The sequence below is a fragment of the Notolepis coatsorum genome (genome assembly GCF_963971535.1).
Source record: "Notolepis coatsorum genome assembly, chromosome: 4".
NCBI lineage: Eukaryota > Metazoa > Chordata > Actinopteri > Aulopiformes > Paralepididae > Notolepis > Notolepis coatsorum.
This window is the reverse complement of record NC_140168.1, coordinates 202892755-202909917: the sequence shown is the minus strand read 5'-3', so window position 1 is coordinate 202909917 and position 17163 is coordinate 202892755. Positions and strand designations below refer to the sequence as shown.

The following is a 17163-nucleotide window of genomic DNA, read 5'->3' as shown; positions in this document are numbered from 1 at the left end:
CCAACGCGTATACTGTAAAACACATATTACACTCTGTGCTGAGGGTCCACAATGAATCTGATCGGCTCCGGTTACATGCGTGAGAAGTAAAATGTGGATTCCGGAGTTTTTTTTTCTCATCCATTTTCATTGAGTCCAATCCAAAAGGGTGCATTACCATCTGGGAGACAATAGGGGGCGCTTTTTTCCACACCTGAGCGCCTGGTGGAGCTGGTTTACCAACGGTAGACTCGGTTGATGAAATATGAATTCAGATCGCTAATAAATAAAAAAAATCACGAGAATTCTCGTGATGGGCATTAAAAGTGTTAAGAGTCAGATAGTCCTATCACTGTTTATTATTAAGAGTCAGATAGTCTTAAAGTACCGAAAAAAGGTACCGCTGGGTACCGGTATCGATTCACAGGTACCGGTATCGGTTCAAATGTGAACGGTACCCAACCCTAGTCCTAACAGTTTGCAAGTTAACCAGCTGTTAGTTCTCCAGCAATAGAATCCTACATTCACTCCCTCCACTGTTTGCCGGAGACACCATGTCAGCTCTCCTCTGAAGGGTAGAAGAAAGAAAAAAAACACACACACACATGCACACACACACCATGGACATGTTCGACATTAATCACAAGAGATTAATCACCTGACAGGACTGTCACTCAGGCTTTTGATGTACAGCTCCCGCCCCCTGAGGCGAACACACAGACATCGTCTGAAAATCACCTTGAAAAGTTGTAAAACTGACAAAGCTGAAATTCTTGATGTGTGTGTGTGTGCGTGCGTGTGTGCGTGCGCGCGCTTCTCCCTGCCTGTGCCTGTCGATTACTGCCACTGGTGTCGATAAGACTTGTCTGGCTCTTTCTTTCTCAGTGGCTTGGACTCGCATTTGAAGAATCGATCTGTTCCAAAAACACCAGATATCGCACAATTTTCAGGGTTCGCACAAGGTCCTTGAAGTGCTTAAAGTGCTTGATTTTTGACAAAGTCAAGGCCTGGAATTACTTTAAAACAGCAAAAAAATTAACAAGGTGCTTAAAAAGTCCTTGAAATTCAAATCAACCATTCACATTGAAAGTGTTGTTCATCCATCATCAAATAGTTCTGAATCAAGAAATAGATTTTTTTATATTTAAAGTGTAACTAATTGTCGGAAATAGGTTTTGAGACATAAATATTGGATACCAATATTTATTGGATATATATATATTGGAGTGAATTGTATCCTTTTAAATTACCTTTTAAAATGAAAAATAGTGCTTGGAAAAGTACTTGAAAGTCCTTGAATTTCATTTAGCAATGTCTGTGGGAACCCTGCATTTTGAACTCGTTACCAAACGATCGCTGCCCCCGAAAGTGAGGTTGGAACGTTAACACGGTTACTGGCTGAAGCCCTCTCTTCTGAAACGGTTACATTAGAGATAATCGTCTGTGTCTTGGAAGTGCTGAGCAAAGAACACGCCGTCGAATACATTTTTGGATAAAACGTTGTGGCCTGTTGCTTTTTCCGGCAAAACCGCATTTCTTACTGGAAGTTATCGGCTCATGATACTGTGCTTCTGTTGCTTGTTGTATCCGATCGCTGCTGTGTGGTTGAGGTCGAGGAACCAAACCAAAGAATTTCACTCTTGTGTACTCTGTACGTGACAATGTGACAAATAAAGATTCCGGTCTCTTCTATTCCTATTATACTGTATGTTTGTTCATTCCTTTTCTCATGTGAAGCTTTCTCACGGTGCTGGCAGATCATTCTCAGAAAATCCCAGAAGAAATCCCTGAAAATCCCTGTATATCCTCCTATACATTTACATTTTACTATAGGGATACCTTCCTGGACATTTACATTTTACATTTTTCTGTATATTACTGTATATTTTCGGACTGTATATTTTAAGAATTTTAGAATGTATATCTCTGACTGCGTATTTTCATTTAAAAAATATATAATAAAAAATTTATTATTTTTTACTTGACTTTTGACTAACTGAATGTTCATTGTGAGCGATCTGTGGTGCTGAATTTCCCTCGGTATCAATAAAGTACTTATATTCTGTTCTATTCTAAATGGAAGACATTAACCAGAATGTTTGTCTTCTGTGTCTTCCAGAGACTTGTCTAACAACCGCATCGGCTGTCTCAACATGGACATCTTCAAGGGCCTCACCAGTCTGGTCAGACTGTAAGTAAAGAGATAATATCTTATTATTACATTATTATTAAATCCTTGTCTGTCACTCTGCCCTCAATTCATCACTAATGATAGATATGACACTCATCGCTGTGTCCTTTATGAGAAGGTTGGTTGGCTCTCTGACTGGTATGTGTTCATCTTTAAGGCCCTTATTGGTCAGCTACCTCCTTATACTACATCATTATTGGTAAGCTACCTCCTTATACTACATCATTATAGGTAAGCTACCTCCTTAATACTACATCATTATTGGTAAGATACCTCCTTATACTACATCATTATTGGTAAGCTACCTCCTTATACTACATCATTATTGGTAAGCTACCACCTTATACTACATCATTATTGGTAAGATACCTCCTTATACTACATCATTATTCGTAAGCTACCTCCTTATACTACATCATTATTGGTAAGATACCACCTTATACTACATCATTATTGGTAAGCTACCTCCTTATACTACATCATTATTGGTAAGCCACCACCTTATACTACATCATTATTGGTAAGCTACCTCCTTATACTACATCATTATTGGTAAGATACCTCCTTATACTACATCATTATTCGTAAGCTACCTCATTATACTACATCATTATTGGAATGGAATTTTGGAACCTATGGAACCCGTTCTAGTGACTGGCTGGTCCTTAAGGTCCCCTGAGTTTCCTTTGAACAGGGTAAATCTGCATTTTGCTGTGATGCCCCTCTAGCTCATGGAATGAACTCCAACAGTCCTTACAGCTTGAGATTCTCCCCTCTGTTGCAGTTTAAAAACTTGATGTCCAACCTTTGTCAATGAAGTTGTACGTGTTTAATTGACTTTCCTGCCTTTTGCCTCGTCTTGTTGTCTTATTGTTATGATTTTATATTCTGTGTGGTTTTGGATGCTTTTCTTTGCTTATTTCTGTATATACACCCGACATGACTGTAAATTAATGAGGCACATCAGTTGCCTTACATGTTTAAATAAAGGTTTGAAATTAAATGTATGTGTAATTAACCATATTCGCACGGTGGCCATTTTTCTCTTATGTCGTGCTCAGGTTGGGATTTCCTCTTCCAGAAAACAGAGTGAAAGGGAATCCCAACCTGAGCATGACCTGCTCAGGACCTGGCTGCCGTGTGAATATTGTCAATGGAGATGGAGAAATCTGTTAAACTCACTCCTCACGAATACTGCCCTCCAAATCAAGTATGCACTGATTGGCTCGTTCGCTGGCCCTGCTGCCTTTCACCCTAGCATGCACAGAGAGCCGTTGGTTCAAAACCGGTTCCAGGTCTCCTCCTCCTTGCTAGCATGAATGATACCTGTAGCACGTGCACATCATTGCGAGGCTACAGCCAGCCACATAGCTGCACTATAGCTTACCCAGCTAGATTTAAAAATATACCTATAATAATATAATGTTGCTTTACATAACCATCGTCGTACACACTTTAATTCTGTGTTATTTGCGGTGTTGCAGTGTTATTCCTGGAAGTCGGGGAGCGCACATATTGTTTTGACTATGATTACAGAGTGTAGATGGTGCCTACGTTTGTTTGTTTGTTTGTTTGTTTGTTTGTTTGTTTGTTTGTTTTTAAGCCACATTTTGGGTCACATTTGCTACTTTGGTCACCCGCTCCTAGTTCTCTGTGTGTTGACATCTTTGATGAGAATGTTACTAAAGCGGTCAAAACTAGTGTTCCTACTCAGTAAGGATGGCGAGAGATTAGCATATTACCCATGATTCCTCAGGAGGGGACTTGGTGCATCAGTTGCATCATTAACGTAAAAAGAAAAAAAGAAACATTCCTAAGCGTAAACGTAAGAAATGAGATTAGCTGGGTAGCGCAGTGGACTAAGCACTCGCCTACCACCGCAGCGACTCTGGGATCGAATCCAGCTGTCAGCGGTACCTCCGGCTTGGTCAGTCGTCCCTACTAACACAATTGGCAGTGTTAGCGGGTGGGAAGCCGGTGGGATATGTGTCCTGGTCGTTGTAAACTGCGACTCCTACTGGTCGGTCGGGGCACCTGTTCAGCAGGGAGGGGATCTGAGGGAAATAGCCTGAACCTCCGCAAGCGTTACGTTCACCCAGTGAAACTCCTCGCTGTCAGGTGAAAAGAAGTGGCTGGCGACTCCACATGTATCGGAGGAGGCATGTGGTAGTTCTACACCCTCCCCAGGCCAACAGTGGGGCAATACAGAAATACAGAAAGCCCAAAAATAAATAGAATAAGAAATGAGATTCGCTTGGTCATCAGTGGTGGTTTCTGTTGAGAGATCAGTCATTGTGATACGTGGGATTATGACGGCGGGGGTAACGACGACGTGACAGACATAAACGTTGTGCTGTGTGTTGGTGTGGTTACAGGAACCTGTCAGGAAACATGTTCTCGTCACTGGCTCAGGGGACGTTCGACAGCCTGGGGTCTCTGAAGACGCTGTGAGTACCGATCAGAGACGTGTTCTTCCACAAGCACAGAATAACTACAATCTTATTACCAAGTTCTACGTGTACCATGAAAAACTGATATTTATTTAGTATACTTTTATATAGTATAATATCTACATCCTGAACTGCACTGCACACTTTTTAGAACTGTATATAGTAATCTTTATTTTAGTCATCTTATTTTATTCTATGCAAAATCTATTGTATTTTTATTATTGGAAGCTGCTATGGTCGAGGGACCACAATAAATAGAATTTCACTCTTCTAGCTGTAAAGTACTGAAATAAGTGACAATAAAGGAATCTTAATCTGAATCTGATACCAATCTTTTGTTTTAGAATGAACATTGTTCATGGTATAGCATAAAAATGTAAGGTCAAGACAGAGTGTGTATTGGACTATTTTGTCATGCAGGTTGGGATGCACCGGCCCAGATACTGTGTATCGGACCGACACCCAAGCTGAAACAGGATATCCTTATCGGGAGAGTTCTTGTTACCAAGAGCCGTGTGTAACTTAAAGCTTAAGAATTAAAGTATAGCAACTTGATTTTCTGCATTTTCGGACACATGGAGAGACTAGGGCTGGGCGATATCGCCAAAAATGATATTGCGATAACGATATCGATAACAATATCATATCACTCGATATCGCTAATTATCGATATTGTTATAAGTATACAAAAAAAATATTTAAATTTTTTAACAACAGATGTATGTTTATTTTGCAGCAATTCTTTGTTGTTGCCGCCATCTTTAGTGTTACATCCCCTCACACTCCAGTTCTCAGGCTGCAGCTGGTTTGAAAGCGAAAGTAAACCGGCTTCTCTGCTGGCTGTGGCTCCAGGGGAGTTGAACAGTTCTGCCTCTGCTAGTTTCTTTTCTATCTTTTGGCGCTTTTTTGGTGGACAAACCACGGCACATGTGCACCGTGACTCGTGACTGGAGACTAGCTCTGCTAGCACACATAGCCTACTGTGTACAGACGGTTTCAAACTGTATTTTAAATTAGCAAGCAAACAAAATAAATGGACAAGAGAAAAATAAATCAATTTGGTCAGTATTGTCATTTGGACAAGCAAAGCCATTACTTTAAGTTGCAGGCAAGAAAGACAAGTCTGTCTACTGTCTCTGGTTTTAAAACTGCCCTGTTGCAGGTCACACAAAAAATATATAATAATAATAATAATAATAATAATAATAATCAATATTTTTATTTTTTTATATTTTTTTATTTTTGATACGATTATTAAAATATATCGCGATAATTATCGTTCTATCGCCCAGCCCTAGGAGAGACGTTACTGGCGCGCCGGCTGTTGTGGATGGGGGACGGCAACCGCGGGGGGGCGGGGACACTCTCGTTGTCGGAACACAGTGTGAGAAGAGCATTTATGCAGGTGAACACCAGGAAAGCGGCTTGCCCAGATGGTACAACAGGACGCATACTTAAGTCCTGTGCCAACCAGCTAGCCCCTGTGTTCACCGCCATATTTAATCAATCCCTGGCGGAGTCAGTGGTCCCTGCCTGCTTCAAGATGTCTACCATCATCCCTGTACCGAAGAAACCCTCCCCAACATGTCTCAATGACTACAGACCGGTGGCACTCACCTCTGTGGTCATGAAATGTTTCGAGAGGCTGGTCAAGGATCACATTTGTGCCTCCCTCCCCAGTGATATGGACCCTATGCAATTTGCATACAGGACAAACGGGTCCACTGACGACGCGGTCTCCCAGGTACTGCACAGAACCCTCTCTCACCTTGACCGCCAGAAGGGGGGCTATGTGATACTGTTGTTAATTGACTACAGCTCAGCGTTCAACACCATAGTCCCCACCAGACTGGTGGACAAGCTGATCGAGCTGGGTCTGAGCTCCGCTCTGAGCGCCTGGGTACTGGACTTTCTGAGTGAAAGACCCCAGGCAGTCAGGGTGGGGGGTCAGACCTGGCTGTGTTCTGAGCCCCCTGCTGTACTCACTCTACACACACGACTGTGTGGCCAAGTTCAGCTCCAACTCCATAGTGAAGTTTGCAGACGGCATGGTGGTGGTGGGGCTGATCTCGGACAACGACGAGAAGGCCTACCGGGAGGAGGTTGAGGTACTGGAACGCTGGTGCCAGGACAACAGCCTGCTCCTGAACATTGGTAAAACCAAGGAGCTGATTGTGGATTATAGGAGAGGACAGCAGGAGACACACACACCACTGAGGATAAACAGGGCTACCGTGGACAGGGTGAGCAGCTTTAAGTACCTGGGGGTCCACATCTCAGAGGATCTGACATGGTCAACACACATAGACAGTCACAGTCGTAAAAAAGGCGAAGCAGCGCCTCTACCACCTGAGACAGTTAAGGAAGTTCAGAGTATCTGGGAAGATACTCCAGTCCTTCTACTCCGGAGCTGTAGAGAGCATCTTGACTGGAAACATCACTGCCTGGTATGGTAACAGCACGGCACAGGACAAGAAGGCCCTACAGAGAGTGGTGCGCTCAGCCGAGCGTACCACGGGTATTGCACTACCTCCCCTGCAGGTTCTATAAAACAAGAGGTGCAAATCCAGAGCCTGCAGAATAATGAAAGACCCTCACCACCCCAATAACAGCCTGTTCCAGCTGCTGAGGTCAGGCAGACGCCTGCGAACCCCAGCTACTAGGACAGAGAGGCTTCGGCTCAGCTTCTTCCCCCAGGCCATCAGAGCCTTGAACACTGAACACTGAGTGCCACAGAACACTGAACTCTCCACACACAAGCGCACATGAGCACACACACGACACGCACGCTGTACATGCTCGCACACTAGCAGCCACTTTAACATGAGCAAGCACACACTCATGATGCACACGCCCACACTTATGGCCACAAAGGAAGGGTCACTTTAAAAATAGTATAGCAACAGTAACAGTGTATTGCACTACCAAGGGACCTAGCATGTCCTCCATGCTCTGTAAATAACTATGTACAAATACCGAGATGCCCCACTATGTTACCTGTTTATTGCACAATGTTGTTTTATTGGATTCTATTATATGTTGTACCACTGTATTGCACATTGTTGCGGGCAAGACCACCCGCATTTCATTGTATACTTGTATGCCGTGACAAATAAAACTCTTGACTTGACTTGATCTCTCTAATGGTGAACATAGATTCAGATGCGGTACCGGTAGTAAAAACCTTATTATTAAGGTTATTATTAAGATACCGGTAGTGTCGGTGCATTCCTACACGCAAGCCCAGGCCTAAAGCTGTCAATCGACCTCAAACCCTGCCCTCTTTTCTTGATCCTCCAATCACAACTGTTGCTTTTGTCTGACTGAAGCGACATTAGCAATCGGGAGGACCAAGAAAAGAGAGCCTGAGCTCGAGAAGACATTGCGTAGACCACTTTAACCGTGACTTTAATGGTTCAACACCACTTTAACAGTGACTTTAACGGTTCAAAACCACTTTAAAGACCTCCTCACGGTTCAACACCACTTTAAAGACCTCTCCTCACGGTCCAACACCACTTTAAAGACCTCTCCTCACGGTTCAACACCACTTTAACCATGACTTTAACGGTTCAACACCACTTTAAATACCTCCCCTCACGGTTCAACACCACTTTAACAGTGACTTTAACGGTTCGACACCAATTTAAATACCTTTCATCACGGTTCAACATCACTTTAAATACCTCCTCACGGTTAAACACCACTTTAAAGACCTCTCCTCACAGTCCAACACCACTTTAAAGACCTCACGGTTCAACACCACTTTAACAGTTAAACACCACTTTAAAGACCTCTCCTCACGGTCCAACACCACTTTAAAGACCTCTCCTCACGGTTCAACACCACTTTAACCATGACTTTAATAGTTCAACACCACTTTAAATACCTCTCCTCACGGTTCAACACCACTTTAAAGACCTCTCCTCACGGTTCAACACCACTTTAAAGACCTCTCCTCACGGTTCAACACCACTTTAAAGACCTCTCCTCACGGTTCAACACAACTTTAAATACCTCTCCTCACGGTTCAACACCACTTTAAATACCTCTCCTCACGGTTCAACACCACTTTAAAGACCTCCTCACGGTTCAACACCACTTTAAAGACCTCACGGTTCAACACCACTTTAAAGACCTCTCCTCACGGTTCAACACCACTTTAAAGACCTCCTCACGGTTCAACACCACTTTAAAGACCTCCTCACGGTTCAACACCACTTTAAAGACCTCTCCTTCACTGTTTGTCCCCTCACGGTTCAACACCACTTTAAAGACCTCACGGTTCAACACCACTTTAAAGACCTCACGGTTCAACACAACTTTAAAGACCTCTCCTCACGGTTCAACACCACTTTAAAGACCTCTCCTCACGGTTCAACACCACTTTAAATACCTCTCCTCACGGTTCAACACCACTTTAAATACCTCTCCTCACGGTTCAACACCACTTTAAAGACCTCTCCTCACGGTTCAACACCACTTTAAAGACCTCTCCTTCACCGCTCCTCCCCAGGGAGTTCCAGACGCCATACCTGCTGTGTGACTGCAACCTGCTGTGGCTGCTGCGCTGGATCAAGGACAAGAACATCGGGGTGAAGGACACCAAGTGCTCCTACCCTCGCTCCCTGCAGGGCCAGCTCATCACCGCCATCAAGCCCGAGCTGCTCACCTGCGGTAAGTACACCACACCCACTGCGCACAGTAGCAAGCACACATACAAACCTATACGTCTAGATCAGCGGTTCTCAAACTACGGGGTCGCGACCCATATTGGGGTCGCGGGGTAGGTGACAGTGGGGTCACGCATTGGCAAAAAAGAAAATAATAATAATCAAGCGAAAATCCGCGATCCCAACTCTGATAGAGTTTTCCCACCGGGCCGCTGTGTGTGTTCGCCGTGTCTCGGCCCGGCGCGCGAGCGTGTGTGACAGCCCTGCGCAGGTATATCGTCTGGTCTTTTGTGAGTCAATGTGTACTCGGATATTTGTGATCGACACTGTCTCGTAACTAAAGCACTTCCAGGGGGGGGGGGGGGACTTTCCAGGCCAAGCATATAAAGCTGATTTGATTCATTTAACCTGGACACTCGCAATGGATATGTTTGTTGTCAGAAGCGGCGCGTCACGTGCATGTGTTCCAAATGCTGGCAAGAGAAAGGCAGAATTTAGTAGTAGCGATACCAGCACTACTATGAAACGGAGTAAAAGAAGTTATGATCCTAAATACTTGGCATATGGATTTACTTGGACTGGCCAAGAAGATGACCTGAGACCACAGTGCGTTTTGTGTTACAAGATCCTTGCTAACAGGAGCTTTAAACCAAGTAAATTACAGCGGCACATGGAAACTAAGCATCCTGAACTTAAAACGGAACCGTTAGCTTTCTTTCAGAAAAAAACCTACGGTTTTAGAGCAGAGAAAACTGCAACAACCGTCAATGAAAAAGGACTACATGCTTCGTTTATTGTTGCCAATTGGATCGCAAAGACTGGGAAACCCCACACACTAGCAGAGAGCTTTTGGTTGCCCTGTACCCTGTTTTTGGAGGAACATAATGTAGCACAAAATGATTTGAAGCCCATCATCTGTAGCCACATAGAAGGGCTCATTGACACATTTTGGAATTATTTCCCCGAAAGCGGGAATTTGAACAACTGGATCCAAGATCCGTTCATTGCGTATGACGCAACAGGCCTCCCACTGTCTGAGCAGGAGGCGTTGATCGATCTTTCTTGTGATGAGCTACTGAAAGTCACAGGCCCTCGCAAAGTTTTGGATATCAGTCCGGAACGACTACCCAGTGCTGTGTAATGCTGCACTCAGAAAGCTTGTCCCGTTTGCATCAACATACCTCTGTGAACTGGGATTCTCGGCTCTGACATTAATAAAAACATAAATACAGTTCTCGCCTCAGAGTAGAAGTGGATCTGCGCCTCTTTCTCAGCACGAGAGCCACGTATCATGAAACTGTTCAAATGTACAAGCACACCCTTTCCATTAAGTCTCGTTTTTGTTTATTCTTAAAGTGCATGTAAAAAAAAAAAAAGTTCTGCCAACATATTTTGGCTAAATATGCCTTGATCGTTTTATAAATTTGTATACAGGAACAATTCCGTTTGATAATATTCATTCATTTCATTAATAACATTGTGCTTTAATTTCATTTGCTAATAAATATGCATGATCAAGTTCCAACAATGTGTGCTTTTATTTTGATTAGAGGTGGGCAGAGATAATTTTAATTAAGATTAATCTATCTGCAATCCTGGAGTTAATCTAGATTAATCTAGATTAAAATGGCTCATTTGAAGTCTGCCGAAGAAGGCATTCAAAATATGTGTGTTCTACCTAGGGATGGGTATCGTTAGGATTTTATCGATACTACTACTCTTATCGATACTGCTTAACGGTTCAGTACTTTATTATTTATAACTTTATAAATAAATATTATTTCTTCAGCAACAGCAGCAGCAATGTTCTTTTATATAACTTTATAAATAAATATAGTAAATAAATATAATTTCTTCAGCAACAGCAGCAACAATGTTTTAAATGTGTCTGAATTATAGACTTTTTATAATAAACAACAAATGTAAGAAAAAAAAAAGAAGATGAACACTGAATGATTAGTTGTTACCTAAAGCCCTTGGACTCCACTGTAGAGAAGGGGTGCAGGCCTTTGACAACAAACTGGGGCACAGCCCTGTGCCACTCGTTCCCCGTCCCCCCCTCTGTCATCCTTCCTAGCTGCTAGGGTGAAGGGACTTGGCTTGGCTGGGACTGGTGGTGGAGGGAGAGGGAGGAGCCGTGGGCTGTCATCTTTCAAATATATTTGTAGCTAAACAATTATATTTTATTTATTAGCCTATTCGTAATAATTCGTTATTTGTCTAGCTAACTCCGTATTATCTTGGCTTACCTGCAGTGGACGTGCATGGTCTGGAACACTGCGAGCAAAGGAGTCGAAAACGGCGCATTTCTGTAGACTAATGTTATGTTTTGACAACAGATGTTTTGACAAATTGCTTGTATTGCCACCCATACCTGCAAATGTTTTATTGCACTTGTGGCAACGTGCGTTGTCGGCATCGACTTTCGTAAAGTGTACCCAGACTTTCGTTTTGTTCTCTCCGCCATGATAATAATATTAATAATAATAATAATAATAATGAGCGCAGAGCTCGGTCTGTGTCCTCAGCGCTTCAACACTGAGCCACAGATAGGCCCCGCCCTTAAGTACCCGTATGTGTATGTGTGAGTGAGTGAGCGGCTCGCTTCTCATGCAGACAGAGAGGAGAGGAGACCCAAGTTTGAGAAATAGATTAACGGCTTCAATTGTATTATCGCGCGATAACAGTCCGGCGTTAACGGCCCAGCTCTAATTTTGATATTCATTATTTCCATGTTGAAATTATGCGCTACACATGTGGGGTCGCCAAAAATATTCCAAAATAAAATGAGGTCGCAGTATGAAAAAGTTTGAGAACCCCATGTCTAGATGACAAATACCCATGGTAAGTACACGTTCACCGCACCTACTGCGCACATTAGCAAGCACACATACGTACATACATATACGTCAGATCAAGGGGTTCTCAAACTTTTTTGTACCACAACCCCATTTTATTCAGGATTTCTTTTTGCGACCCCACACTTAATGTATCGCGTAATTTCAACGTGGAAATAAGGAATATCAAAATAAAAGCACACGTTGTTGAACTTGATCATGCATATTTATTAGAAAATGAAATTACAGCACTATGTTATCAATGAAATTAATGAATATTATCAACAAAAGCAACAGAATTGTTTCTGTATACACATTTATAAAACAAGGCATATTTAGCCAAAATATGTTGGCAGAACATGAAAAGAAAATGCGCTCACGTATGCTTTGGCGGAGATCCGCTTCTACTCTGAAAATCCGGCCTCACAGAGGTATGTTGATGCGAAAGGGACACGCTTTCTCAGCGCAGCATTACACAACACTGGGTACTCGTTCCCGACTGATATCCAGAACTTTGCGAGGGCCTGTCCAGTGAACTTGACTTTCAGTAGCTCGTCACACGAAAGATCATTGAGCGCTTCCTGCTCAGACAGTGGGAGGCCTGCTGCGTCATGCGTAATGAACGGGTCTTGGATCCAGTTGTCCACGCTCTCTCTCCGAAATTGTTCAATGAGCCCTTCTTATGGCTACAGATGATGGGCTTCAAATAATTTTTTGCAACATTCTGTTCCTACAAAAAGCCATCAAGCAGAGTAAATACCCCCCAATATTATCCTGGAGTGCCACTAATGGAGTTTGTTAATCCAGCTCATTATCAGCACATTTCTCTGCCAATGGGTTGTTTTTGTCTGCAAGGAAAATCTGCGCTGAGTTAAAAAAAGGCAATTTAATACTTATACTAAATAAATAATAAATAAAAAAAAAAATTGCAGCTGGTTATGCGCAGAGCCCATTTCATCATGGCACCGCTTCTGACAACAAACCTATCCATTGCGAGTCCAGGTTACACACAAAAGACCAGACCCCTGTGTGTCGGCCTCCATTGATGAAGGGGCGAGACATGGTAAATACACACAGCTGCCAGGTGGAAAACTCAATCTGATTTATATTTTTTTGTCAATGCACTGTCACCTACCCGCGACCCCACTTTGGGTCACGACCCATAGTTTGAGAACCGCTGGTCTAGATGACAAATACCCATGATAAGTACACGTTCACTGCACCTACTGCGCACAGTAGCAAGTGCGCATAACTTACATACATACATATACGTCCACATGGAATACCTCAGATGAAGAACCATATGATTCTGTTTTTCAGAGAAAAATAATGTTTTAAAAAAGACGACGACGACACTTGTGCAACCAGACAGGAGATAAGAGCAGGGCAGTGCAGCCTTTGTTTGTGCTTGTCTTATCAGTCCTGGCGGTCTTCACTGCGAGGGGGTTATGAAATACATGGCACACAAGAGCTGGCCGCGTGTCGAACCAGTGACAGAGAACACAGCGCTGCTTCCTGCAGAGCTCACAGTGCCGTGAGTCTCTGTCCTCATCTCAGAAATATGGTCCGGGACGCAGGAGAGTCGTAACGGCTGTTTCTGCAATGCTGTAGCAAATTGGGGGATTCCTAAGAGAATAGAAATCAGAATAGAAATAGAATAGAAATCCTTTATTTATCCCAGAGGGAAATTCAGCACTACGGATCGCTCACAGTGAATGCTAAACATTTAGGTAAAAAACAAAAGTCACGAATAAGAATAAAGATTTCACTACATGTCTCGTGTATGTATGTGATGAATAAATCTCTTGAATCTTGAATATACATTCTAAAGTATACAGCCAAAATATACAGAAATATACAGTAAAATGTACAGTAATAACTAGTGTAACATTGTAAAGGTTCAGGAAGATTATACCAGACTGTGCTGTCACCCTGTGCTCAGTGAGGCACAGTGATGCGTTATAAAGTCTGATGGCTGTCGGAATGAAGGACTTCCTGTGTCGTTCAGTGTTGCATCTTGGGAGTCTTAGTCTAACACTGAACTGAACGGAACTGAACTGAACTGAACTGAATAAACTAAAATAACCTACCACACGCACCACTGCAAGTACCGATGATGTTGATGACTCGTGGCTCTGGTGTATTTTATGGCCAACTAGTTCCCTCGTCTGTGTGTTCCGTTGAGGCGTGGTGTAGAACCATGCGTTTCAAGTTCAAGTGTCTTTATTAGTTGTCATACAGAAATACAGAATACTTTTATATGAAATGCTTCTTATGCTCCTGAGAGTGTGCTAGATACAAATAAAGTATAAAATAAGTATAAAATAGAAAGTCAAGTATGTAAACAAGTGTAAACAAAACAAGAGTGTTCAATATACATATATACAATATACAATGCAGAGTAGAGAAAAAGTAACTGAGTTACAATACAATATACAGTACAATGCAGAAATGGGATGAGGTACAACTTAGGGTAAGGTGCAATGAGGTATGTGTTGTAGTGCAAATCTCTTTACCAATAAATATAAAGTGTCTAAAGTGAGTAAAGTGGGTGCTACAGTGAGTTGTTTATTTAAAGTGAGTGTGTGCGTGTGGATGTGTGTGCTGTGAGTGTATTTGATGGTTTGTTACATAGTGTCATTGTCATTGAGCATCCTGATGGCCTGGGGATAGAAGCTCCTTCTGAGTCTTCTTTCGCCTGGTAGCCTAGCACTAACTAAAGCCCCCCCCCCCCACAGATGCACCCCTGGAGCTACCCTCCTTCCAGCTGACCCCATCCCAGCGCCAGATCGTCTTCCAGGGGGACAGCCTGCCCTTCCAGTGCCAGGCGTCCTTCGTGGCGGAGGACATGCAGGTGCTGTGGTACCAGGACGGCCGCATGGTGGAGCCTGACGCCGCGCAGGGCATCTTCATTGAGAAGAGCATGGTTCAGAACTGCTCCCTCATCGCCAGGTAGGAGGGGGCGTGGCCTCGGGGGGGGGGGGGGGGGGGTCATCACCAGGGGGGTGTGGTCGCGATTAGGGATGTTCGATATTGGCTTTTTTACCGATATACCGATATTGGCCAAATATCGGTAGGCCGATAATATCGGATATTCCTAGTCGCGATGCATTTGTGTGGTTGATCGTACATGTGTTTTTTATTTTAGGGTGAGAATCGCCAGATATTACCACCGTATTATCACTATACTAGAGTTGCTATATTGTGATTTATTACCTTTTTTACAACTGGAAATTATGTCCCCAATGGAAAACTTAACATCTGCATTAAAAATATATATACATCCTCTGTTTTATCTATTAAGATAACGTTTTCAATTTGTTCACCTCATTCCAATAATTTGTATTGCAGTAAAATGTTTTTATCTAAATGTATTATTATTATTATTATTATTATTATTATTATTATTATTATTATTATTATTATTATTATTATTATATATATATATATTTTTTTAAAGATACTTGGCACTGTATTGATATCAGCATGCAAAATATTACAATATATTGCTGTATGGATATTTTACCCCACCCCTAGTCTGCACTCCGTTCATTAGAGCCACGCTGCCTTTATAGTTTTCGCTAATATCTCATCTTTGTGAGATTTGTCATCGAGTGTCGTGTAGTTTCATCGTCATTCATTTAGTTTGCATTCATAACTTTCCTCGCAAGAGGCGCCCAACTGTGATCATTCAGATTCAAGAGTCTTAACCCTTTCACTACCACACTACAGAAGGTTAACCCTTTCACTACCACACTACAGACGGTTAACCGAAAGTAGGGAAAGGGTTAACCCTCTGCCGTGTGGCAGTGAAAGGGTTAACCTTCTGTACTGTCGCAGTGATAGGGTTAACCATTTGGTAGTGTGGTAGTGAAAGTCTTAAAAGCCTCTGTCCGGTTTCTCAAGCGAACATCATCAGAGTTGTGGGTTTTTCTCTCCTCCTCCTTCTCCTCCTCCACCACCACCTCCTTCCTCCTCCTCCTCCTCCTCCTCCTCCTCCTCCTCCTCCTCCTCCTCCTTCTCCTCCACCACCTCCTCCTCCTCCTCCAGCGCCTTGACCATCTCCAACATCCAGCCCGGCTCCACGGGGAACTGGGAGTGCCGTGTCCGGACCAGCCGGGGAAACACCACCAGGACCGTCCACATCGTGGTTCTGGAGAGCTCCGCCAAGTACTGCGCCCCGGAACGGGTGTCCAACAACAAAGGAGAATTCAGGTGTGCTTGTGGTATAACCCTCCCTCCCTCCCTCCCTCCCTCCCTCCCTCCCGGGCTTACAAAGATAAATCAAATCTGGATCCAGGGTCACTGATTTGATCTTTTCCTCGCGCACCTGCTTCATTAAGATCTCAATGGCTAAAAACATCATAGACCAGCTCTCCTAGACAGAGGGGTATATTATTAACCCTTTCACTGCCACAAATTACAGAAGGTTAACCCTTTACTATCACACTACCGACGGTTAAGTAAATGGTTAACCTTCTGCACTGTGGCAGTGAAAGGGTTATAAGCGCAGTGTCGGTAGTGTGATAGTAAAGGGGTTAACCTTGTGTAGTGTGGCAGTGAAAGGGTTGTCCTGCTGTTGTGTGGCAGTGAAAGGGTTAACCTTCTGTGTATTGTCACAGTGAAAGGGTTAACTGTTTGGTAGTGCGGCAGTGACAGGTTTAAGTATGAACCAGTGTGTTTATGTGCGTATGAGGGGAATGTTTGATAGTCTGGAGAGTATTACCTCAGTGCTGGGGCTCTCCCTTGTGGTTAAACGTTCGCATTGCAAAGCTGTGTTGTGTTTTTGATAACACTTCATGTACGTCTGTCCCTTGGCACTGTCGAGTGTACATAACAGAGTTGAGGCACAAAAAAAAGGCATATACAGTCACACAGAATATAAAATCATAACAATAAGACAAGTAAGGATAACAATCAATTAAAACACGTACAACTTGATTGACAAAGGTTGGAGATCAAGGTTTTAAACTCTGCAACAGAGGGGAGAATCTCAAGCTTTAAGGCTTTTGAGGGGCATCATATAGCAAAAT

The 17163-nt window shown here is 43.1% G+C and overlaps 1 protein-coding gene across 1 annotated transcript in view; it reads left to right on the top strand.

Moving 5' to 3' along the window:
• The first annotated feature begins 2104 nt into the window (after nt 1-2104).
• adgra3 (adhesion G protein-coupled receptor A3) overlaps nt 2105-17163 on the top strand; it is a 58904-nt gene continuing 43845 nt past the window's right edge. The window contains exons 1-5 of the mRNA XM_084312475.1: nt 2105-2170; nt 4546-4617; nt 9137-9297; nt 14869-15082; nt 16181-16345. Coding sequence (XP_084168601.1) covers nt 2133-2170; nt 4546-4617; nt 9137-9297; nt 14869-15082; nt 16181-16345 — 650 coding nt within the window. The 5' untranslated portion in view covers nt 2105-2132. The remainder of the gene's footprint in view (nt 2171-4545; nt 4618-9136; nt 9298-14868; nt 15083-16180; nt 16346-17163) is intronic.